Here is a 24,197-nt window from a genome sequence, read left to right on the forward strand (position 1 = left end):
AGCCTGGTTTTCCTACCCTCACTGCAAAACAATTCCATATGGGGGAAAAGGCTACACAGCAAACCTGCTCACCACCTTATTTGGTCATACATTTTTGCTTCTCCTTCTCTGATCCATGTTTATCATTTTAGAGCATTTGGTTTTTTTGTTTTTTGGGTTTTTTTTGTAAGTAATCTCTTCTCCCAACATGGACTGACACTCATGACCTCAAGATCAAGAGTCACATATTCTATCAACTGAGCCAGTTAGGCACCTCATGTTATCATTTTAGAAACAGGTGAAAACTTTTTAAAAATGTTCAGCAATACTATGTAAACTGCTTAACAAGACAATATTTTACTTAATTACACCACTTAACTGTACTTCACTGCACCCCCCATTTTTATTAAGATCAACAGATCACCCTATATAAGCTTAAGGTGTACAACATAATGATTTATGTATAAATTGCAAAACGATTACTACAATTAGGTAACATCCATCAGCTCACATAGTTACAATTTCTTCCCTTGTGGTAAAAGCTACTTTTAGCAACTTTCAAACATACAATATAGTATCGTTAACTATAGTCATCATGCTGGATAGTACATCCCCTGAACACTTGTCTTATAACTCGAGTTTTGTACCTTCCGGCCACCTTCACCCAATTCCTTCACTCCTGCCCCTGGCAAACACCAATCTGATCTGTTTCTAGGAATTTCAGATTATAATTTTTTTAATTCTACATATAAATGAGATCACACAGTATGTCTTTCTCTGACTTATTTCACTTAGCACAACACCTCAAGGTCCATACATGTTGCAAATGACAGGATTTCCCTTTTTTTTTTTTTTTTTTTATGACGGACTAATATTCCACTGCATATTAACACATTTTCCTTACCCGTTCATTCATCAACATTTAGGCTGTTTCCATGTCTTGCCTATTGTAAACAGTGCTGCAAATAACATGGGGGTACAGTTATTTCCTTGGGATAGTGATTCCCTTCCTTCAGATATACCCAGAAATGGAATTGCTGGATCATATGGAGTACATACTTTAAAAAACCACATAACTAGATCCTTAAGTGGATTTCTGCAGAGAAGGGCAAATGAACCCCCCCGAATTGCATGCAAAATTTTGAATGGGCCTCTGGGAAGATTTCATCAATTCTCAAAGGGACTGTGATCTAGAAATGATTAAGAACTACTGTGCTATGCTTCTCAAAATGTGGTCCACCTTAGAGCTTGGTAGAAATGCTGAATAACCAGGCCCCACTCCAGACCTACAGAATCAAAATCTGCACTTTAACAAAATCCCCATGCACATAAAGTTAGTGAAACACTGCTCTAAGCAGCTGGCCAAATCTGAAGGCCTGTTTTTGTTTTTAAAAGAGCCCTGAAGACAAGAATGATTTTTACATTTTTAAAGCCTTAAAGGAAAAAAAAAAAAAGATTTTTCTACAAAGACTGTTTGGGGCTCACAGAGTCTCAAATATTAAAAGGCACCTGGGTGGCTCAGTTGGTTAAGCATCCAACTTAGGCTGAGGTCATGCTCTCACGGTTCGTGGGTTTAGGCCCTGCATCGGGCTCTGTGCTGACAGCACCTGGAGCCTACTTCGGATTCTGGGTCTCCCTCTGTCTCTCTGTTCTTCCCCTGCTTGCACTCTGTCACTCTCTCTCCAAAATGAATCAACGTTAAAAAAATACAAATAAGAATTAAAAAAATTAAATTAAAATAAAATAAAATGGCTCTGTACACACACACACACACACACACACACACACACGTGCGCGCGCGCGCACACACACACAGAGTTTGCCAACTCCTCTGTTCTACAGCACAGAATTGGTCACTTGGGTATTTGTGTTAGGGAGCTTGGCAGTTATGGATTAAGTGTTTGCTGAATGTTCAGTCAGACTACTCCAATCCTTTTTTTTTCTAAAAGCCAAAGTACACCTGGATTCACAGCCCAAGTTAACAAATGATAAGGCCACGTTATCAGAATCAGACATCTTTTAGAGCCAGAAAGCTCCTTTAAAAAGTCTACTCCAATTACCCAATTCTGTAGAGGTTAATCTGTCCAGCTTCATGCAGAATTAGAATAATAATTTGGGTCCTTCAGTGAATCAGTCATCTTTGAATTTTACAATTTTGTCTTTTCTTTCCCTCAACTGCTTAGAAACAACACTACTTCACAGGGGTTACTAATTTCCATGGCTGCAAGATGACTATCAAAAGTGAAACTTTTCTTCCTACAAATATTTAGTTACCAAGTTAAAGAATTAGTTTTTTTACTGAGTAAATCCTGAAATTGCTGGCACTACTGAGCGTTGACTTTTCATTTTAAGAAATAGAAAATCGATCTCCTTAGGAGCTAAAGCAAATGTAATTTCACGTTAAGAATGTGTCATTTCTATCATTTACATAATCTTAAAGTAGGATTTGCTCCAGAGTATACTACAGGACAGGAATCATCTAAGGGTATTTATGTCTTTGTACTGTTCGCCAACTCCGGGTTACCAAGATACATAAGGTTTGTTTTTAAACAATCCCGAAAACAATAGCCTAGAGAGTCAATAAATAACCTACTCCCCAGGCATACACTGGGACCCCCAAAATTCTAAAGTTAAAAATTTTATGACTATCATAGCTTGAATCACTTTGATAAGCAGATAATATAGAAAGCTTAAAAAACACCATGGCTTCAGAAGATGAAAATGTGGGTAACTATCTCCATTTTTTAACTTGCTGAAGCAATTTTATTTGGCTCCTATATTCTAGATACCTCTTAAGCATCGCATATGCTATGCATGCTTACACAATGTCTGCTTGGAAAGACTATTAGCTGGTATAGCAACATATATTTAATTTCCTCAATTCCTACATCTCTCCCTCAAAATGCCTCTTGGTCCAGCCTAACCTTCAGAAAGTTCAGCAAAACCACTCTATAGTCTCCCAAAAGCTAGCAGAAAGAACTTTATCATCTAAATTTAGATGATCCTTATATCCAAAAACTGACTACAAAAAGGTCTCTTTCTACAAGTATTCAAATAGCAACTCCACATTTGCTGTCACCTACAAGATATTTCACAGTATTTTCCAGTGTTTTTCAATTCATCAAAGAATTCCTCAAACTTAATTTCCTAATTTAAAGCATAAAAGTTACCAAGTATAAAACCACAATTCATGCCATTTATCCCTTCAGGCTATGTAGAGAGTACACTGGCACTGCCAAGGCCACCTGGCAAGAGATAATCTCGACGTACACTTAGAATTCAAATTGTTCATCTCTATAGTTTCACAGAACCAAATTATTGGGCTAAATGACAAATGACACAATTAGACTACTAACCTAATAAAAGTAGAAGTTAAAAAGCCTCAACATGTATATTTTTTAAAAATAAACACTTATTTATCTGGCTCAGGTAAAGCAGTCACAGGAAGTTTTTCCTAAACGTTCCACACAACTCACCGTAAATGTCTAAGAATTACAGCCTACCCAATTCAATGACCCACTGCTTCTAGTAATTCAGCAAAACTGCAATTTTTTTTTTTTTTAATGTTTATTCATTTTTGACAGAGAGAGAGAGAGAAACACAGAGCATGAGCAGGGGAGGGGCAGAGAGAGAGGGAGACACAGAATCCGAAGCAGGCCCCAGGCTCGGAGCTGTCAGCACAGGGCCCGACGTGGGGCTTGAACTCACAGACTCTGAGATCATGACCTGAGCTGAAGTCGGACGCTTGACCGACTGAGCCACCCAGGCGCCCCAAAACTGCAATTTCTAATTTGGACACGGATATACAACCACCATGAAAAGTTACCAAACAAAAATATACTGACAACCTAAAAATTAAATTGTGATTGGGCTTCAACATGATTAAAATAATCTACAAAAGCCACAACTAACACCAGACTTCATGACAGAAGACGGTTTCCCCCCTATGATCAGGAACAAGACAAAAATATCTGCTCTTGTCACTTCTATTCAATACTCTACTGGAAATTCTAGCTAGGGCAATTACACAAGAAAGAGAAATAAAAGGCACCCATACTGGAAAGATGCAAATGTATTTGTTTGCAGATGACACGATCTTTTATATACAGAAAATCTTAAGGAGCTCCTGAAAAACTACTAGGATTTCCGCAACATCGCAAAGTATTAGAGCAATACGCAAAAATCAATTTTACATTATTAAAGAAAAATCTGAAAATGAAATTGTGACAATTCCAATTACACATACCTTCCAAACACAAAAAAAGCATAAAATACTTAGAAGACTTGTACACAGTGAACAACAGAATGCTTAAATAAATGGAAAGACATCCTATGATCACCAAGTAGCACTTTCCTGCATTGGAAGATTTAATGTTGATGGCCATATTCCCCAAACCAATCTATACAATCAGCATAATTCTTATCAAAACCCAAAGTTTTATTTTGAAGCTGATCTTGAGAGAGGCAGACACAGAATCCCAAGCAGGCTCCACGCTCTCAGTGCAGAGCTCAATGCAGGGTTCAAACTCACAAACCGTGAGATCATGACCTGAGCCAAAACCAAGAGTTGGACACTCCAATGTCTGAGCTACCTAGGTGCCCCTGGATGAATTCTGAAAAGAAAACACACACTAAGTGAAGAAGGCAGTTTCAAAAGGCCATATATTGTATGGTCGCATTTGTATGCAATATCCAGAACAGAACTGTGGTTGCCAGGGCCTGGGGGCAAGGGGCAGGTGAAGCGACTGCTAATGGGTATGAAGTTTTTTTTAGGGGATGAAAATGTTCTGAAATTAGATAGTGATGATGACTGCACAACTCTGAATATACTAAAAACCACTTAACTGTACACTTCAAAAAAGTGAATGTTACTGCATGCGAATTACATCTCAATAAAGCTGTTTAAAAAACACTGTGGGTACCTGGGTGGCTCAATTGAGCACCTTGATTTTGGCTCCTCCCTTCACTCTCTAAAAAAAAATTAATTAAAAAAAAAAAAAAAAAAAAAAGGGTGACCCGGACCTCCAACCCATCAAGATAGGACTGATATACCTGCTGTGTGTACACTAAATACACTGTATATTCTCTAGCACATGAACTACAGAAGACAGAGCAATAAACCAGAGACTCCGTTTCCTCAACTGTAAAGTGTTAAACTGTTCTTAAGTGTACAGTTCAGTGGCATTAAGCACATTCACACTGTTGTGCACCCATCGCCAGATCTTTTCCAGATCTCTTTTCATCCTCCCAAACTGAGACTTTGTTCCCATTGAACAATTACTGCCCTTTACCCCCTTCATCTGTACACATCTACCGAGTGGCTGATGGTTAAGAACCAAACACTTGGAACCATTCACAGTATTGGCACACAAGCTAAGTTTAGCCATTACTCAGTGTATGCATATAGACTTCCAATTATCTGTTCTGTACAGAAGATGCACAATAATCATGTTTATATTAGGTGAACCAACCACATACTTCTGATTTCAAGTTTCATTTTATTATTCACACGTTCAGCAAGTAGAGTACAATGTGTGACTGTTCTGCCCTTAAGGTGCTCACTGCCTAGTGGGATGATAATAGTATTTAATAAAATGTTTGCATCTATCTAAAACTAGGAATCACCTCTGCTCTGCATCCACCAGAATGGTCAAAATTCAACATGAGTAGTATACAAGAGGCCAATGTTCAAGCACTGCACATGCTTTTTTTAACAATTCGTGTATAGTGGGGGGGAAGAGATGGAAGGAAAAAGTATTAAACTGTTAGAACTGTCAGCACTCCCCACTAAGGATTCAGAAAACAGGTGAAGGCAGAATAGGTTTAAGGGTGTGTACTGCTCAGAATAGTTACTAGTAAATATATTCATCTAAGATGAAGGAATTAAATCCATCTTTTAATATTAAACCAATTGTATTCTGAATAGAAAGAAAGGAGAGCAGCTGCCAAAAGGTAGAAGAGGGTAAAGGCAGTAAGTGTTCAATGGGAACAAAGTCTCAGTTTGGGAAGATGAAAAGAGATCTGGAAAAGATCTGGTGATGGGTGCACAACAATGTGAATGTGCTTAATACCACTGAACTGTACACTTAAGAACAGTTAAAATGGTAAACCTTATATTATGTATTTTACCACAACATTAGCAAATAAAGGACACTCCAGTAGACTGGAGAGCTTAGGTCACACACACTGAATCAATCATATTTATCGTTCCTAAACCATCAAACACAACATACAAAACACTACTTAATAGGAAATGAAAGTTCACATTGGGCAACAAGAGTCAGATCAGGGCTATAACCAAAACTTTGCTGTGGTGAGATCTGTGCACTGGACAAATTAATATATTACATAAAATCTGCTTAACTTCCTAAAAAAGGCCAGGAAAGTTTGGTGGTATTGAAAACTGAAAACAGAGGCCTGAAAGGCTAGAGCACAGTGAGTGGCCTAAGATGAAATCACAGAAGCAAGCAGAAGCCATATGATGCCACGTCTCTTAGGTGAAAAAGCACTTTATATTTCAGGTGCAATCAGGAAGCCACTGAAGAATTTTAGCAGATGAGTCAACAGTAGGACCTTTAGGAAACTGCTCTGGCTGCTACATGGAGAAAGGACTGGAAGGTGAGTGAAAAAAGAACCCAGGGCCCATTTAGAACACAAGGACAGTCCCAGGGAGAGCTGGTGACTGAAGAAACAGAATTTCACAAATTTGGGTGTTTTGGAAACAGAATCAACTGGTCTTCGAGAATGAGAGGGAAGGACCAAGATGACTCCCAAGCTTCTCTCAGCTAAGTAGATGGTTAGAGTGACACGCTGCAATGGGAAAGCCTGGACTGGACTGAGAGGAAAAGACAAATCAAAAGAGAAGCTAGCTTTTATTTCTTCCAAGGGGAAGATGCCTTGAGAGTCAAAGTTACAGCTTCCTCTGATGCTGTTTACCACTGCCATCTACTGATGCAAACTCAGGATAAACACTTTGGTCATAATTTCTAACTTTTCATATAGATTCAATATACTAAAATAGCCTAACCAGCACAAAAATTCTTAAAATATTTTTTGTTTGACTGGCTGAACAGTTTATTACCAGATTAAACTGGAGAAATGAAAAACACACAAAGTCAAATGAAATCTCATAAACAAATTTAGGCGATGTTATCTGCAACTGCACCCACTACATTCCTATTTCTGGGAAGACAAGCTATCTTCCTCTGATGTTTCCTTCCCCAGTTACTAGCACCACACCATCCAGTCACCTAAGCTAGAAATCTGGCCAGTGGCTCCGATTCTACATGCGAAGCTCAGTCAGTGCCATACACACATATGGTTATTAAAACCTGTCACTTTCCATCAAAATCTGAGACTCATTTGTCAAACTACAATGACTATAATTCCATGCTCAAGGGAGATTGTTATTTTGGGTTGGGACCTCGTAAAAACTTTAAAGACAGCGCCCCCAGACAACTCTGATGTGCATCTCTGCTTAAGAACCGCTATTCATAAACAAAATCCCCCATTATTCTTAATGCTACAGCTCTCGTTATGTCTTGGGTCTCATTACCTCTGGTCTACGCTATCAAAATAGCCTATCTCCAGCCTTCTCCATTCTGACCTATTTTCTGTATCACAGGCAGAATTCCCTAATTCATATTTCTGCCATAAAATCCACTGTGACAAATGGTAAAATGGGTATGAAGTTTGTAGATTAAAGTTTTGTATCCATGTCCTGATTTTGATAATTGTACTGGACTTATACTGAGGACATGTTCCTGATTTTATAAACACTCAAGTACTGAGGATTAAAAAGGCATCATGCCTACAATGTACTCTCAAATAATTCAGACAAAAAGGTGTAAATGTATAGATACAGACTGAAAGAGAATAATGCTCATGTGATAAAACATTAACACATTTACTGGGTAAAGGCTATGTGGGAACTTTGTACTATTGTTGCAATATTCTTATTTTTTTAAATAAGTTTAAAAAATCCAATGGGCAAACTGAGGGCTGATGGGGGGTGGGAGGGAGGGGAGGGTGGGTGATGGGTATTGAGGAGGACACCTTTTGGGATGAGCACTGGGTGTTGTATGGAAACCAATTTGACAATAAATTTCATATATTGAAGAAAAAAACAAAAACAAAACAACTCTGTACCCCGGCTGTTCGAGAGGCCGCACTCTTATCAAGAGTGTTGGTCCTGATAGGTCGGCCTTGCCTCTCATTATAATAAACTTTGTTGTAACTGTCAAAAAAAAAAAAAAAAAAATCCAGTGGGGCGGCACCTGGCTGGTTCAGTCAGTGAAGCATGGAACTCTTGATCTCAGGGTCCTAAGTTTGAGCCCCACAATGGGTGTAGAGATTACTCGAAATAAATAAATAATCAATCAATCCAGGGGCACCTGGGTGGCTCAGCTGGTTAAGTGTTCAACTCTTGGTTTTGGCTCAGGTCATGATCTCAAGTTCTTGAGTTCCAGTCCAACATCGGACTCTGCACTGACAGCACAGATCCTGCTTTGAGATTCTCTCTCCCTCTGTCTCTCTGCTCCTCCCTTGCTTGCACTCTCTCTCTCAAAAAAAAAAAAAAAAAAAAAAAAAAAAAAAAAAAAAAGCAATGGCCCACTTCATTCTGAGCTGTACTTTTGTTAACACAATTAAATCAACGTGTTGGCATATAGGCAACACTGCTCCTTCCCTGGAAGAAAGAAAAATTATGGATGAGAGAATACCTATGACAAGGCAATTTCCTTTCAGAGGCCAAAAATACAGAACACAGGCCAAGAGATGTAGCACTTTGAATCCTGTTCGTTAAAAGGAAAAACACAATGATGACAAAGAACAACTTCATCACAAGCCAGTGTGAAGCATTACCAAGACAATTCACAAAAAGAAACTGAGTACCACTGACCCTTGAATATCATGGGTTTGAATTGCATAGGTCCACCTCCATGTGGATTTTATTTACAACACGGTCCTATAAATGTATTTTCTCTTCCTTATGATTTTAACATTTTTTCTCTAGCTTACTTTAAGAATACAGTATATAAAACATACACAAAACACGTGTTGACTATGTTCTGCATAAGGCCAACAGCAGGCTACTAGTTAAATTTTGGGAAGTCAAAAGTTACACGTGGATTCTTGAGTGCCCCAACTCCTGCATTGTTCAAGGGACAACTGGTAAAAAATATTCTGAGCTAAGAAAGGTGTGAAAAACCAGGATAATGTGAATTATCCAATATAATATCTCCAGCAAAAAGCCTAGACTATTCTTATTAGTTCTAAGCATCCTGGGCCACCTAAAAACATGGCACCAATCTTGAGCAATGAGGATACGAACCCCTTTAAGATCTGTGGAGAGCTCTGGCCCTGCATTTTGGATTCACAAACTCTTTGAAGCCCACCCACAGAACCCAGGCCAAGACCTCAGGCTCTGTGTTTTGTAAAAGTATTCTAAAGCAGAATTTTTTAGAGCCATGAAATTACTCTTAATTTTTTAATTTATTTTTGAGAGAGAGAGAGATAGAGAAAGAGAGAGAAAGAGTGGGGGAAGAGTAGAGAGGGAGGGAGACACAGAAATGGAAGCAGGCCCCAGGCTCTGAGCTGTCAGCACAGAGCCCAATGTGGGGCTGGAACCCACAAACCGTAAGGTCATGACCTGAGCCAAAGTCGGAAGTATAGCCAACTGAGCCACCCAGGCGCCCCTAGAGCCATGAACTTACTCTTAACCATCTACTTAGTCTGATAGTTACAAGTATGACTAAACATTGTGTCAAGAATCAAAACAGGAAAAACTATGTAGCCCTTAACTAGTATTCTAAATTGTTCACTACAACTGAGTGTTAAATTGAGATTAAGTTCACTATTTCACTAGTGCTAGTGTTCTACAATGGACCAAAAGTAAGTACAATAGTTCAAAACGCTGTTTACAACAAACCTTATGAATACAACACAAAGGAGGTGCCAAACACCTCAAAATATAGAGAACACTTGATTTGGTTGGAAATCACCAAAACCTGTTGATAGAATTGATACATGAGCATATTTTTAAAACACTTAATTATGAGCTTTGAGAAATGGAACTACATTCAGATATACAATCTAAGATAAGACAATGAAAAACTCAACTCACCAGCAATTTCTACAATATCACCAGGAACTATGTCCTTAGCTTTAATCCGCTGTACACTCTTTCTGTCCTGTCGATATACTTTGCCCATTTCAGGCTCATATTCCTTAAGGGCTTCAATAGCATTCTCAGCATTTCTTTCCTATAAAAAAGATAAAAGCAATGAACATATACCCACCACTGCAAATTAGTATTTTATTCCAAGGAATCAAATTTCAGACTTCTCAACTTAAAAAAGAAAAAAAAGAAAAAAAAAAAAGACACCAGAGATGCACATTCATGACATTTATTAACAATACACATCATAAGATGATAAACACTAGGCTCTTAGGATTCTGTGCTAGAAAACGAAGAAGCCAAGCACCCTAAGAAGGATAAGGGAATAAAACAACAGGGAAAGCCGTTACAGAATCAGTCATCCCCAAGCCCACTATGTAACATGGCCCTCACCTCCAAACACAGCCACACCACTGAAATTGATCCTGTCTCAGTAAAAGGTGCTGGTCTAGGATGGACTGCTTAGGGTCACTGCAGGCTTTTTTCGCTTAACAGCTATGTGACTGTGTATGAGTTACACAACGCACAAGGTTTGGTGCCTACAAAGCTTAGACACTGACGCTACTACCTCAAGCACTGTGAGGATTAACAAACCATTTAGACCGTGTTCTGGCACACAGTACATGCTACAGGTCATCACCTGTAAAAAAAAAATCAAGTTACATCTCACAATTTCTAGGAGATCTTTCTACAGTACTGAAAACCAATAAATGGCTGGAGTCTCATAAGAGAACTGCCAGTCCCATACCATATTTATTGTAATATTGCATATGAACATATCAAAAATTAGCCACAGTTTTTCTTTCCAAATTTCGAGATGAAAGATACAGAAATCAAAATGAGTAATGCTTAAAAAAAAAAAAAAGCTACGGGAAAGTTCCTGTAAGGGGGTGAGAAAAAAAAAGAAGAAAGAAAAGCACACGTGCCATTTGTCTTCTCTCATTTTGGAGACTAAGCAATCAGAAGTGAAGGAGCAAATCGACACAGTGCATGCCCAAGAGGGCTACTCAGTGCACGAAGGACAAGGTTCATTTCTCACTTTTTGCTTTCTGATATAAAGCTCAATTTAACCTTTATTTGAACAGAATTTATGCACAATACCAGGTGATCTCATTTTTTACCCTACTCTAAGAATTGTGGTCTGTTGTGAAAAATCCTGAAACCTGCTTAAAGTGAAATTGAGAGGACTCAAAACTGAAAGCTAGGGGCGCCTGGGTGGCTCAGTCGGTTAAGCGTCCGACTTCAGCTCAGGTCACCATCTCGCGGTCCGTGAGTTCGAGCCCCGCGTCGGGCTCTGGGCTGATGGCTCAGAGCCTAGAGCCTGCTTCCGATTCTGTGTCTCCCTCTCTCTCTGCCCCTCCCCCATTCATGCTCTGTCTCTGTCTCAAAAATAAATAAATATTAAAAAAAACAAAAACAAAAACAAAAAACCTGAAAGCTAATAGCATAGGTCTCACTTTTTTTTTTTTTTAACGTTTATTTATTTTTGAGACAGAGAGAGACACAGCATGAACGGGGGAGGGGCAGAGAGAGAGGGAGACACAGAATCGGAAGCAAGCTCCAGGCTCTGAGCCATCAGCCCAGAGCCCGACCCGGGGCTCGAACTCACCGACCGCGAGATCGTGACCTGAGCGGAAGTCGGACACTTAACCGACTGAGCCACCCAGGCGCCCCAGGTCTCACTTTTTTTAATGTATGCATCCCTAAAAAAGTATAAAAGATGTTAAATTTGGGGACCTCATGATAAAAATAACTTCAACCCCATATAAGATCTGCTTAAAGAATATCACCTGCATCACCTTAAAACAGAACTACTAGAACATTTAACCCTAATTAAGTTCAAATGCTACTGATAGTGTAGAAAGAGTAAATTCTCAGCACTGTTGCTACTCAATTAGTCAAATGTGAAACTATTTTGCAGGACTACCCCTTCCCATTTATTCACTGTGGCAGTTTTAATTCCTTTTCTCTCGCCTTCAAGGTCATGTCAGGTAGAGTTTAACTAGACTGCTCAAGGTTAAGAAATGTCCCAAGAGCACTGTATTTTACTTCTACTAAAAATTAGCAAAGGTACATTTAAATTAGAAGCATTAAAGATAAATTATCTCAGACCCCAAGGACAAAGATGCCAATTAAAATTACTTTAAAAGCCTTTCCTTCAACTCAAACAATCAAAAGGAATATTTAGAGCATAGGAGTGGAAAAGGGAAACAAATGATCTCAGATTCAAATAGGTTGTATCAGGCATTCACTTTGGCAACATACATACTAAAATTGGAACAAAGCTTGGTTTCTCTATAGCTCCCAATCACTTGTCACCTTCTGTAAGAAGCCTTCTTTGATGACACTGGCCAGCAGTATGTGCCCCCCCACCTCCCAATACTACCTTGCACTGGATTTCTACTTTCCCTCCTTCGAGAAGGCAAGCACCCTTCAGTAATACTCATACCATTCTGTATACTACGTAAATGAGATTAAGACCTAAAAATGTTATTTTTAAAACTAAGATAGGGGCGCCTGGGTGGCTCAGTCGGTTAAGCGTCCGACTTCGGCTCGGGTCACGATCTCACGGTCCCTGGGTTTGAGCCCTGCGTCGGGCTCTGGGCTGATGGCTCAGAGCCTGGAGCCTGTTTCCGATTCTGTGTCTCCCTCTCTCTCTGCCCCTCCCCCGTGCATGCTGTCTCTCTCTGTCTCAAAAATAAATAAATGTTAAAAAATAAAAAATAAAAAAATAAATAAAACTAAGATAAACATAAAAGTCCTGTGAAAACTGGTGTAAAATTTTACTTTGGAATTTGGATCAGACTGAGGCTGGATTCAAATCCCAGATACTCTACATCCTACCTGTATGGCCCTTAAAAAGTCACTTAATCACTGTGGACCTTAACATCACATGTGTCAAATGGGAATATCATTTGCCTTACAAGATCACTGTAACAATGACATGGGAATGCATGTAGTATCTACCTCGTAACCGGCAGTGATTATTTAATAGGAAAATATATATTATTAGCTTGAGAAGGACAATCTAATGCCATGTATTGTTTGTCTAGGCCATATTCACAAAGGGATCATTTCTACTTAAATATAAACAATTTTAGACAAAATTAAAAGGAACAGCACCATTAAAATTTTCTTCCAAATAGGTCATCTTTTCTATATGATCCCACTATACAAAGACCTTCATGTTCATTTATAAGATCAGAAGTTTAAACTCTAACAGGGCTAAGTATGATTATAAAATGTTTCCACTTAAGACTGTAGACGCACTCTATTTTAGTCCTGAAAGGGGTGATTACATGCATGCTTAAATATCAATACTTAAAATGAATTTGAAGTATTAGTCTCAGTCTGTTAAAATATATTCAAACAACAAAAAAAAAATCAAACACATCAACAGTCTTAGTAAGCTGAAGTCCTCAAAGTAGGTATCTACAGAACAGTTAATTACAAAAAGTGGGGTGGGTAGGAATCCCATTATATTATGGTTCTATACACTGGCTTCCATTCTGTGAGTCAGAAAGGCCTAGGCAACTGAGGGAAAATAGCCAGGAGCATGCTCTGAAGGGAAAACAATTTATATTGCTAAATATACACACACACACCACCACCACCACCACCACCACCACCACCAAAAATCCAAGGAGATAAAACTGACATTGAGTTTATGAAATTTTTCAAAGGAAGTAGCTAGGAAATACAAAGATAGTGGATCTCAAATTTTCTGTTTTTTTCTTAAGTAGCTTCTCTCATCCATTATTTTTAACTCCATGCTACCATGAAGGATGAGCAATTTTAACAGCAAATTATATACATGCAGGAGAGGTCTAAGATGTTGCCATTAAACAAACAGACAAAAGAAAAAACACCTGTAGACTCTCCAGATTTTTTTAGTTAACACATAAGGAAAAAACAGATTAACACAGTTTAACTCACTTACATAAATTACTAAAATCTAGCACTGCATAATTTTGCTTACCTGCCATACACCCACAATAGCATTGGCTACTAATATAAGTAAAATTACAAAGGGTTCTACAAAGGCTGTAATTGTTTCTTCACCTTCTTCAAACCAAGCCAAAACCTAGAAGAGAAATGGCATGGGTTAGAACTGTAATGTGTTTTTAGGCTTAGTGCCACTTTACACCAGAAGTGCCGAGCACTAAAGGAATTGTAATATACCAAGTCTCTTTTCTTACAGTCCCTAGAAACAAATGGTGGCAAAATGTAAGGACATAAACAACGGGCTTACGTCTCTTGCTCACAGTACTTCTTGAGAATCGAAACTATACAACTTCTTAATACCCTTCAAAAGCTAACTTTTCACATAATAACTGTTTTAAAATCCAAATAAAATGATTTCTGGGAATTAAATCCCATTCATTTTATATGTATATATTCAGAAGTAAAACTTAAGTTCTTGGTTTTGTTAAAATAAAAGGCAATCATCCACAACTCTGCTGACTTGCTTCATATCAAATCATATCAAATTAATATCAACTAATATCAAATAATACCCACAGACATAAACTTATAGTAAAAATATTGTGAGGGGCGCCTGGGTGGCTCAGTCAGTTAAGCGTTTGACTCTTGATTTCAGCTCAGGCCATGATCTTATGGTTTTGAGACTGGGCCCCCACTGGGCTCTGTGTTTAGCGTGGAGCCTAGTTAAGATTCTGCCTCTGCCTCTCTGTCCCTCCCCGCATCTCTACAAAAACAAAATAAAACAAAAACCTTGATCATGGACCCAAAATTCTGGAGTGCAAAACCTGATAATGTCCCAGTTATTTTCAGTGGTTCTATTATAGGTCGCCTCTTAATACTCAAGGTTGTTCTGATCAGGAATATATTTTGAAGGTTATCCTACATATGACAGTATAGCAATACAGCACTTCAGAGATGACCGAAGTCCAAAAATGTTATTTACAACTGGACACAGAACACTGCCCCAAGAAAAATGAGCAGAAAATTAATTTCTAGCTCACACAACCATAACCTTGTCAGGACATAAAAGCTACGAGTTAAGAGAGCCACAATAAACTTCATAACTGAGCAAACTTAAGGTGGTAGAACCCAACACAACAAATCTTTAATGATAAAGAACACAGTAAAAGAGCCATCTAAATGGTTAAAAACTCATTTCTGTAAGAAACTGCCAATCCAGAAAGGATGTCAAATGTATCTAATATTCAATCTAGAGATAAGATTTGCCTTTAACATTGCTTAACATGCTTGCATGTTTCACAATAAAACCTTTTCTTTAAATCTATTTAGTAAACAATCAAGGTACTGGTTTTGATACTTTTTAATACAGTGGGATAGGATTCAAGGCAATAATGAAACCATCTATGTTTATACTTAGTGGAATACTATAAAGTGAGCTTTTACACATATAGGAAACATAGTAAACAATCAGAGAGATGAATAAGGACAGGCCCAACATGGATTTTGCAAGATAGGGGAATGATGAACAAGAAATATCAACCTGAGCAGGAAAAAAAACCAGGAGACACGAGGACCAGGTTCTGATAGGTACCAATGACCACTGACAGCTAGCGAGAGAACCAGGGCAGGCAGAAAACCAGAATGAATATAAATGTTGCCACAAGCTTTCAACAGGGCATTCCTGGTGTTAAGGTCAGGCCTAGTGCCAAAAAGAAAACTTCTCTAGGAAGTTATAAATTTTGATAGATGCAAGATCACAGCTGCTTTGATACTAGCCTTTCAAACATTTGCCAAGGAGAACATATCAGAAATAAGAAACTTAATTAGCTCTTGGGGGAGAAAAATCGCTCAACTTGAAGAGTAACTAGGACCTTTCCAAAGGTCAGTGAGGCATTAGCAACTGTAAGATAAGCTTCACACCTTGTTAAAAAGGGTATGAACTTCCCTCTTGGCAGCTAGTCCTGAGGAACAAACTTAAAGCAATAACCCCTAAGAGTTGGAGCAAAGGACAGGACTATCAGACCAAATCTCTACTTTTCAAGAAACGCGTGGTTCTTCTGCACAAATAGTATTTATCACTTACGTAAAAATCCTAATCTATACAATGTAGTAGCCTTTTCTTAACACTATATGACTTTAAATGTTTATGTGTAAGATACCCAGGCATTCGTAATTATTTGAAAGTTCTACAAGTATATTAACTACTGTTTGATGAGAAACTAGTAGGCAAATTCTCAGGGTGGAAGGCTGGTGCTGAACCTACTTAAAACAGACAACCATCAACTTCCTGAATACTTTTTAAAATGTCTGTTTTGAAACCACAAATAAGCCAAATAATTAAATGCTACAGTCCAAAGTGAAGATCAACCCATATTTCATTAACTGGTAGGAACCAATCCAGTTGTTCAGGTTCATATCATATTATGCGGTCCTTCATGGTTTGTTCTATCGTAAAGAAAACTTCCAGTGTATGTGGGATGATGCTGCTGACAAATGAAAGATCCCATGAGACGTGGAAGGGAGTGAGGAGGAGTGTGCGGCACAGGCATCTTTCATTTTGGTGAAAGATGCCTTATTGACATTATAGCACAGTTAGTTCATAATTACAGTTTATCCCAAGTTATACAAATGTTTGTATGAGGGAGAATGTTCCTAAAAATCTTTACTGAGAATAGGTGAACACAAATAACTATTTATATTGCCTTGTGTTCGCCTCTGTATCCCCAGAGGCCTAGAAGAGTCTCTGGTACACAGATGATGCTATTTACCGTAGAGAGGCATGAATGAATGAAACAAAATTTCATACAACTTTTGCGGTACAAGACCCTAAGGGGAGTATATGAACTTCAACACTCAGGGTAAGAAGTAACCAACTTAATCAACACTATTCTACTGCATAATATTAGGCAGAGTGTTTCTTCTTTGCTTTGCACTATTAATACAGTACCAATACCAATCTTCTGGGGCTTATATAATCCAGCAAGTTCAAAGTTTCAAATTTGCCAATCCTATTCAAGGTAACCACTTACTAATGAATGTTCAACTACAGTTTAAACTGCTTCAGTACAGTAGGACAGGCTGTCTAGTTATCTGTTAAGACTGATCTCTGCACATCACAGTAATTTCTGATGTGACAACCAAAAGATGCTGGAGAGCAGAGTTTAATGAATAAAAGCAAATTTATGGGGCGCCTGGGTGGCTTGGTCGGTTAAGCGTCCGACTTCGGCTCACGGTCTGTGAGTTCGAGCCCCACGTCGGGCTCTGTGCTGACCGCTCAGAGACTGGAGCCTGTGTCAGATTCTGTGTCTCCCTCTCTCTCTGCCCCTCCCCTGTTCATGCTCTGTCTCTGTCTCAAAAATAAATAAACGTTAAAAGAAAAAAAATAAAAAAAAATTAAAAAAAGCAAATTTTAATCCAAGGTAAAAAGGTATATTCCAGTGGGAGACAGTCATGGTTCTGTGACTCCATTATCTTACCTCCATGTTGGGATAATGTACTGAGCTCTTAACAAGATCCAAAAAAAAAAAAAAAAAAGACAATGAGAGAGAGCATAAGCACATTTTTAAGACCAAGGGCACTGGCTTGCATTCCTCCTTTATCCTTAAGAAACTTGCGATGACACTGGATACTCACTTATTCAATAAATGAAAAAATTCACATTAAAAAAAAGTTTTAAAGAGGAAATGGAAGTTAAATGCTACACAAAAATGAAAAAAGTATCACCAACAAATGTTATGACAATTTTCTGAGGGTAGAAAACAAAAATTCTTTCAGCCATTAAAAAAAAAAAAAAAGTATGAATTAGACCATATTCTCTTCTGATCCACACACAAAACTTATCCCAGGGTCATGGGATTGAGCCCCATGTCAGGCTCTGTGCTGAGCATGGAGCCTGCTTGAGATTCTCTCTCTCTCCCCCCCACCCCTGCTCTTACCCTGTTCATATTTTCTCTCTCAAAATAAATGTTTAAAAAAAATAAAAATACTGTTTTTAGATTTGAGAATATAATGTTTAAAAAGAAAAACACATGGGTGCCTGGGCAGCTCAGTCGGTTAAGTGTCCGACTTCAGCTCAGGTTATGACCTCAAGGTTTGTAGGTTCGAGCCCCCCATCGGGTTCTGTGCTGATAGCTCAGAGCCTGGAGCCTGCTTGGGATTCTGTGTCTCCCTCTCTCTCTCCCTCCCCTGCTCATGCTCAGTCTTGCTCTCTCTAAAACAAATATTTAAAAAAAAAAAAAAAAAAAAAAAGAAAAACACATTCACCTTTCGAAATATTTTAAAGAAAGGCTCTAAATAAATTAAACCCATCAGTAAACTACCCATTTTATCTTCTTTTTTTTTAAGTAAGAAATTAAAATACAGGGAAAAAAATAAAATCACTACATTATATAAAACACTTCTTGACTATATTGTTCTAAGAAAACAGATCTACATTTTTCTGTATTTTGAAAATGCTACCAACACAAACTCACTCAAATATCTATCTGTTCTATCAAAAGCACTAACCTAGGCTCTAAAAAATATTAAGAATCCCTTGTAAAGGGCCCAGGAGGAAGGAAAAACAAACTATTCAATTACAAGTGAGAAGCTGAAAAATGCCTTGCTCTAAGCAAGTTTTAGTAGCATTTCAGAATCCATCGAAGTAGCTGTGGTGGGGACAGGGGGATGGAGGGTAGAGAAACTTTGACAAGCCGTGTTATCACAGAGGACTTCATGGATACAGAGGAGGCAAATATGGCCCTCCTGCTCATCTCCTTCAGGTCTTTTCTCTAATGTCACCTTCTTGGAAGACTTTTCTGACCGCCCTACTTAAAAACTGCACTCCTCCCTCCTCATATTCTTATCCCTCTGCTTTAGTTCTCTATCACTGTCCAACAGACTACATGTTTTACTTGTTTATAATCTGCCTCCATTAGAATGTCAGCTCCAGGTCAAAGACTTTGCCTATTTTGTTCAATGCTGTATCCCTAGCGTCTGTGCCGTGTCCCAGGTGTTCAATAAATACCTAATGAAGCAGTGAAAGAGAGAAAAGAACGGGTATTCCAGTAAGCAACCATATGATGTGTTAAATGAAGGGCAAAGTTGTGACCAAGGAGGACGTAAAGACAAACTGAAAGGACAGCAGGTCCTAAATGTCAAGTTAAGGAATTTCTAATGTTACTTTATACACAATGGGACAGAGATAACTCACTTCTTCCAATCCAAGTGAACTTAAAAAAAAAAATAAAGAAAGAAAACAAAAACTACTTATATTTGGTGAACATTACAAGTTAATCAAACTTTATCCCTAGGCACCTGGGTGGTGCAGTCAGTTAAGCATCCGACTTCAGCTCAGGTCATGATCTCGTGGTTCACGAGTTGAAGCCCCATGTTGGACTCTGCTAACAGCTCAGAGCCTGGAGCCTGCTTCAGATTCTTTCTCTCTGCCCCTCTCCCACTCGTGCTCTGTCTCTCTCTCTCTCTCTCTCTCTCAAAAAATAAACATTAAAAAAAAAAACCAAACCCTTTATCCATACAGGTCATGAGTGTAAAACATTAACGTAGCTTCCTACAGTTAACACTTAGTCTGACATCTGAAATAAATAACGCCTAATATTTCTTTTTAACTTCAGCCGAACCTGAGGATATATCATACATCGTGTACATGTTGTAGAACTGCCTATTCACTCTTCCAAAAGAGCATGAATATTCTACCATGATTCTCCTGTTACATAGGAATAAACAGATTACCACAAAAAAGACTCAGTGATCTTTTGAAAGATAAAGAAATGAGGAATGAAAAGGTCAAGCACAATGTAGCAATAGTGCCAATTCCACATAAAGAAAATCAACGAAGCAAGTTTTAAATCCGAAATGTCTTGATCAACCAAGTCAAAGCAAACTAACAGTATTTCCTAAAATTTATTATTTTTCTTTATCAACCCATAAAATAAAAATGTCACCCAGTTCATTTCCTGAGCATTAACTCCAAGTAGTTACCAAAAAGGTAATTCAAATTTCAATTCCAAAATATAGCTCTATAAAGCTATAAAAATCCAACACCCTGCCCTATGATAAAATTAAAGCAGATATTTTAAAACCCATTTGAAAATGCTTAGAAACTAGAAGATCCTTTCTTCAAAGTAAAACTCACATACATTACTAAATCAAAGTGCTAATATAAAGTCATTCAAAACTGGCAACTCAAGAGATCCTATACAACCTAAATATCCAAGAGCTTGTTTACTAGAAATAATGCCAGTGATGTTACAACACTGCCTTAAGTTACACACACAGAATAACTCAAAAAAATTTATTTCCTCTCTGCCCTGTATATACCAGCTGACTTATTCTAAGGGGTCCCTGATAATATTATTGAACCCCCGTATTTTAATTACCAACGCTGAGGCTACTTCAGAATTATGCAGCTAGCTTAAACATAAACATTACACTACCCCAAATGTATTATTTGTTTTGTGCCATGACAAAGTACTGAAACTGGTTAATCAAACAGCTCTACTCCTTTATCTTAATCGGTAAGGCAGCAGCCGTTTAGAAAGGGTGGGTGAGGGTGGAGGGGTGGGTGGTGTTGAATTAATCAAGAACAGACAGACATGTTAAGAGGTATAGAGTAATTCAGGATGCTGAATGATTTGCTATGACACTCTCTTAATTTTATTCAATGAAAACCATAGAAAACATTCTTGAGGACTGAATTATTAATAGCTACATATCACTTTGCCAAATGGCATGATAGAATTTGTAAATAGTATCACTCCAAAAAACTCACCTCTTACCAAATTTCCCCCCTCACCTAAAGAAGTGCCCACTGCTTCCTTTTTACTTAGTTCTCAAAATAGTCTTCTACGATATGGCTGTCATAAAGAACAAAGGAGATTTCTGGGGCTTGCATATGTACAAACATACAAAAATGAAACCTTGAAGCTCTGTCAATTTTGTGAAGCCTGAAAAAACATACTACACTGGGTGAATTTCACTTCCCATCACTTCCCATCCTATTTTATAAGACTAATATACTGTAATTTAAAACAAAAGCTTAATGGTAAGAGAACTACGGTGGATGGAGGGAGGTAGGTGGGTGGGGGATGGGCTAAATGGGTGATGGGTATTAAGAAGAGCACTTGTTATGATGAGCACTGGGTGTTATATTTAAGTGGTGAATCACTAAATTCTACTCCTGCAACCAGTATTACATTATGTGTTAACTAACTAGAATTTAAATAAAAATTTGGAAGAGAAAAAAAAGAAAAGAGCAAAAGTCATCCCTTGCTGTTAGGATTAGGAACTTCTATGTCCTACTCATGACCATTTTTAGGAAAACTACCAAGAAGTCCACTGCCCAAGAAAAAATGCAATAAAAAATTAATATTGAACAGAAAAAAAATGTTAATATAACCTAGAAATATCCTCACCAACCCATCACCCTGTTTCTGCTGTAGTCCTTTGCATTTCACTAGTTTCTTAGCAACCATACAGGACTCAATTCGGTAAGCACATACAGAACAAGAAAAAACACTATATGTTTTGTTTTTATTTTTAAGATCTAGAACCAATTGTACTGAACCTTGTTCTTTCTACCTAGGAGTCACTCAAGACAGGGGTCCAATTTAGATAAATATACCACCCTAAAGGTCAGTGACCAAATTTGGTCAACAGTAGTGCCATCACCGCCGTCATCATTCTTGTCACTGTCAGAAACAACTGTCACCTTGCCATTACCAGGAAGGGAGAGCAACTGGAATATTCCTTTTGTAAGTTCTATTTACAGACTACAAAGGGCCCAACATCATATTAGTGTGATCTTACACAGTGGAAGAACCCAAACAGAAAAAAGACCTCCCGATAAAGAACTTTTTGATGTTAAAAATCTCATAAACCACAAAAATTTGTAAGACCCTGTGCCATTTGGCAACAATTTCTAACTGCACTGTCAATGTCAGGCATTCATTGATTTTCTACAACACAAATGGCTTCAAGTGTTTTGTTTATAATTTTAAAATACTGAAGTTGAAAAAAAATGGAGACACAGCTTAAATCTCTAAATATAACATTGTCACCCAATAGACATTTGTTTCTTGTTTTTTCACCTATGAAACAGAGTCAACTTTCTGAGAGAAAATAAGTTTCTTTATACTTACAAAAGATATACAAGCTGCCAGCAATAAAATTCTAACTAATAAGTCTTCAAACTGCTCAATCACAAGTTCCAACAAGGTTTTTCCTGTGAGAAACAAACATTTGTTGTAAATGTCATCTTAACATCAGAACACAAAGGGGAGAAAAAAAAGAACATGCTAAGATTACTCACCTTCTTCAGCCGGTAACTCTATAATGCAGAAATTCGCCAGGCAACGTGTCAACAAGGAGGAAAAAAAAAAAAAATTAGCATGGTCTTTCAAAAGAGAATTCCTAAAATTACCACTGTCTTTGAAAGACATACCTAGGTATATGAACATTCAACCACTTGTAACAGAAACCATACTAAAATAGTACCCCCAAGAAAACATGCAGTATTTGCCGTAACCAATACCTTAGGTCTACCCCGAAGCACAAAATCTCATCGCTACCTAAACAGGGCTCCCGAAACAAGGAGTCATTTCAGCTATGTCATGACTTCTGCCAGATGTGTAACTTTGGGTAGTACAAGAACGGTTAGAGGCATTCCCAACTGCAACGACGCCTCATAAACTGGCTGGGGACGAGAAAATGTCTCGCAGGGAACAACCCAGCTGCAGGAGACTCGTCCGTCTCTCCAGCGGGGCCCGCAGCTGCGTGCGGGAAGCCGGAGAGCTGGCTGTGTGCGGGGAAGGTCAAGGGTTCGAGGCGCGAGATCTAGGAGGCGCAGACCAGACCCCGGCGCCCCCGCCTGCAACCCCTCTCCCGCGGGGCCCGCGCGCGGGCTCGACCCGCCGCCTGCAGCCCTCGGCGGGCGCGGAGCCCAGACCCACGAGGTGGAGCCCGGTCAGCCATCTTCCCTGGCTCTCGGGCCCGCGCCGGGCCGCGCGGGGCCCCTGCAGCCCCGGCGCCGGGCACCTACCGTTGGAGCCCCATCTCTCCTTGAGCTTCTTGACCTGCTCCAGGCTCAGCCCTGTGCTCTCGTTGACGCCGAAGTAGCCCAGCACCTCCTCCACCGTCTTTGTGTGCGCGTTCTCCATGGCTGCGGGGGCCCGGCCGGCCTCGCCTCCAGTCCCCGCGGCCTCCTCGCCTCCGCCTCGCACTCGGGCCGCGGGTTCGTGCCACCCTGGGCGCCCAGGCGCTGACTGGCCTCTCCCCCCTCCTCCTCCTCCTGCGGCCGCTTCCGCCTCGCCGGGCGCTGAATCACCCCGCGCCCCCTCCCCCAGACAACCGCCCCTCTCGCAGCCCGGCCCTCGCCGGCGCACGCCCCTGGCTCAGCTGGGCGGTGGGGGGCTCCTGACCCTCCCTCCCCTCGTCAGAAGGGAGGGCCTCTTTCGCCCTCAACCGCCCACCGGGAGCGCAGGCCGCGGCCCCAGAGCCCCCTCCCCGCTCTCCCGAGGTGATTCGCGGCCCCACCCGGGCCGGAGGAGGGGGCGCGCGGCCGACCCCTGAGGGCGGAACGGAGCGAGGGCAGCGAGCCGGCAGGGTGGTGCGCGGCGCGCTCGCCCTATTCCCTCAGCTCCGCACCCCCGACAGCGGCAGAGGAAACTGCGGCGGAGGAGAAGGAGGTGGCGTCGGGGACGGCTCCGCGGCGGCTGCTCTAATAGCATTTATCCGCCGCTGCCTCCCCTCTCGCCGCCGCCGCAGCATGTGGACGCCGCTCATTGGCCGAGAGGGCCCAGCGCGGCGCGGGCGGCACGGCCCCGCCCCCTCCCCTCGGCTCCCTCCCTCCCGCGCGACTCGCGCCCACGCCGCCGCGCAGGCCCCGCCCCCTCCTGCGCACCGCCCCCAGGAACCCGGATAGAGGCCGGCGCGCGCCGGGCCGCGCTCGCGCAGTACGCGCCGTAGCCAGCGGCTGGCGGAGGGCGGATTTTCGGCGGGTCTTGGGCTCCATCCGTCTTCAACCCCGCTCACTCACGGACAGACCCCGGGGAGGTCGAGGGCTCACGGTGGGCGCCCTGCACTAGCTGCCCTGAGGATT

The 24,197-nt window shown here is 40.2% G+C and overlaps 1 protein-coding gene across 2 annotated transcripts in view; it reads right to left on the reverse strand.

Moving 5' to 3' along the window:
• The window catches only part of ATP2A2 (ATPase sarcoplasmic/endoplasmic reticulum Ca2+ transporting 2), a 58,152-nt gene extending 34,437 nt beyond the window's left edge, over positions 1 to 23,715 (reverse strand). The window contains exons 1-5 of one of the 2 annotated variants that reach the window (XM_049619353.1): positions 23,139 to 23,715; positions 22,410 to 22,427; positions 22,240 to 22,322; positions 14,136 to 14,240; positions 10,103 to 10,241 (exon numbers count right to left, since the gene is read on the reverse strand). In XM_049619353.1, coding sequence (XP_049475310.1) covers positions 10,103 to 10,241; positions 14,136 to 14,240; positions 22,240 to 22,322; positions 22,410 to 22,427; positions 23,139 to 23,256 — 463 coding nt within the window. In that variant the 5' untranslated portion in view covers positions 23,257 to 23,715. The remainder of the gene's footprint in view (positions 1 to 10,102; positions 10,242 to 14,135; positions 14,241 to 22,239; positions 22,323 to 22,409; positions 22,428 to 23,138) is intronic. The other variant, XM_049619352.1, reaches the window with a different exon arrangement.
• Positions 23,716 to 24,197: the final 482 nt, after the last annotated feature.

The sequence above is a fragment of the Panthera uncia genome (genome assembly GCF_023721935.1).
Source record: "Panthera uncia isolate 11264 chromosome D3 unlocalized genomic scaffold, Puncia_PCG_1.0 HiC_scaffold_8, whole genome shotgun sequence".
NCBI classification, from domain to species: domain Eukaryota; kingdom Metazoa; phylum Chordata; class Mammalia; order Carnivora; family Felidae; genus Panthera; species Panthera uncia.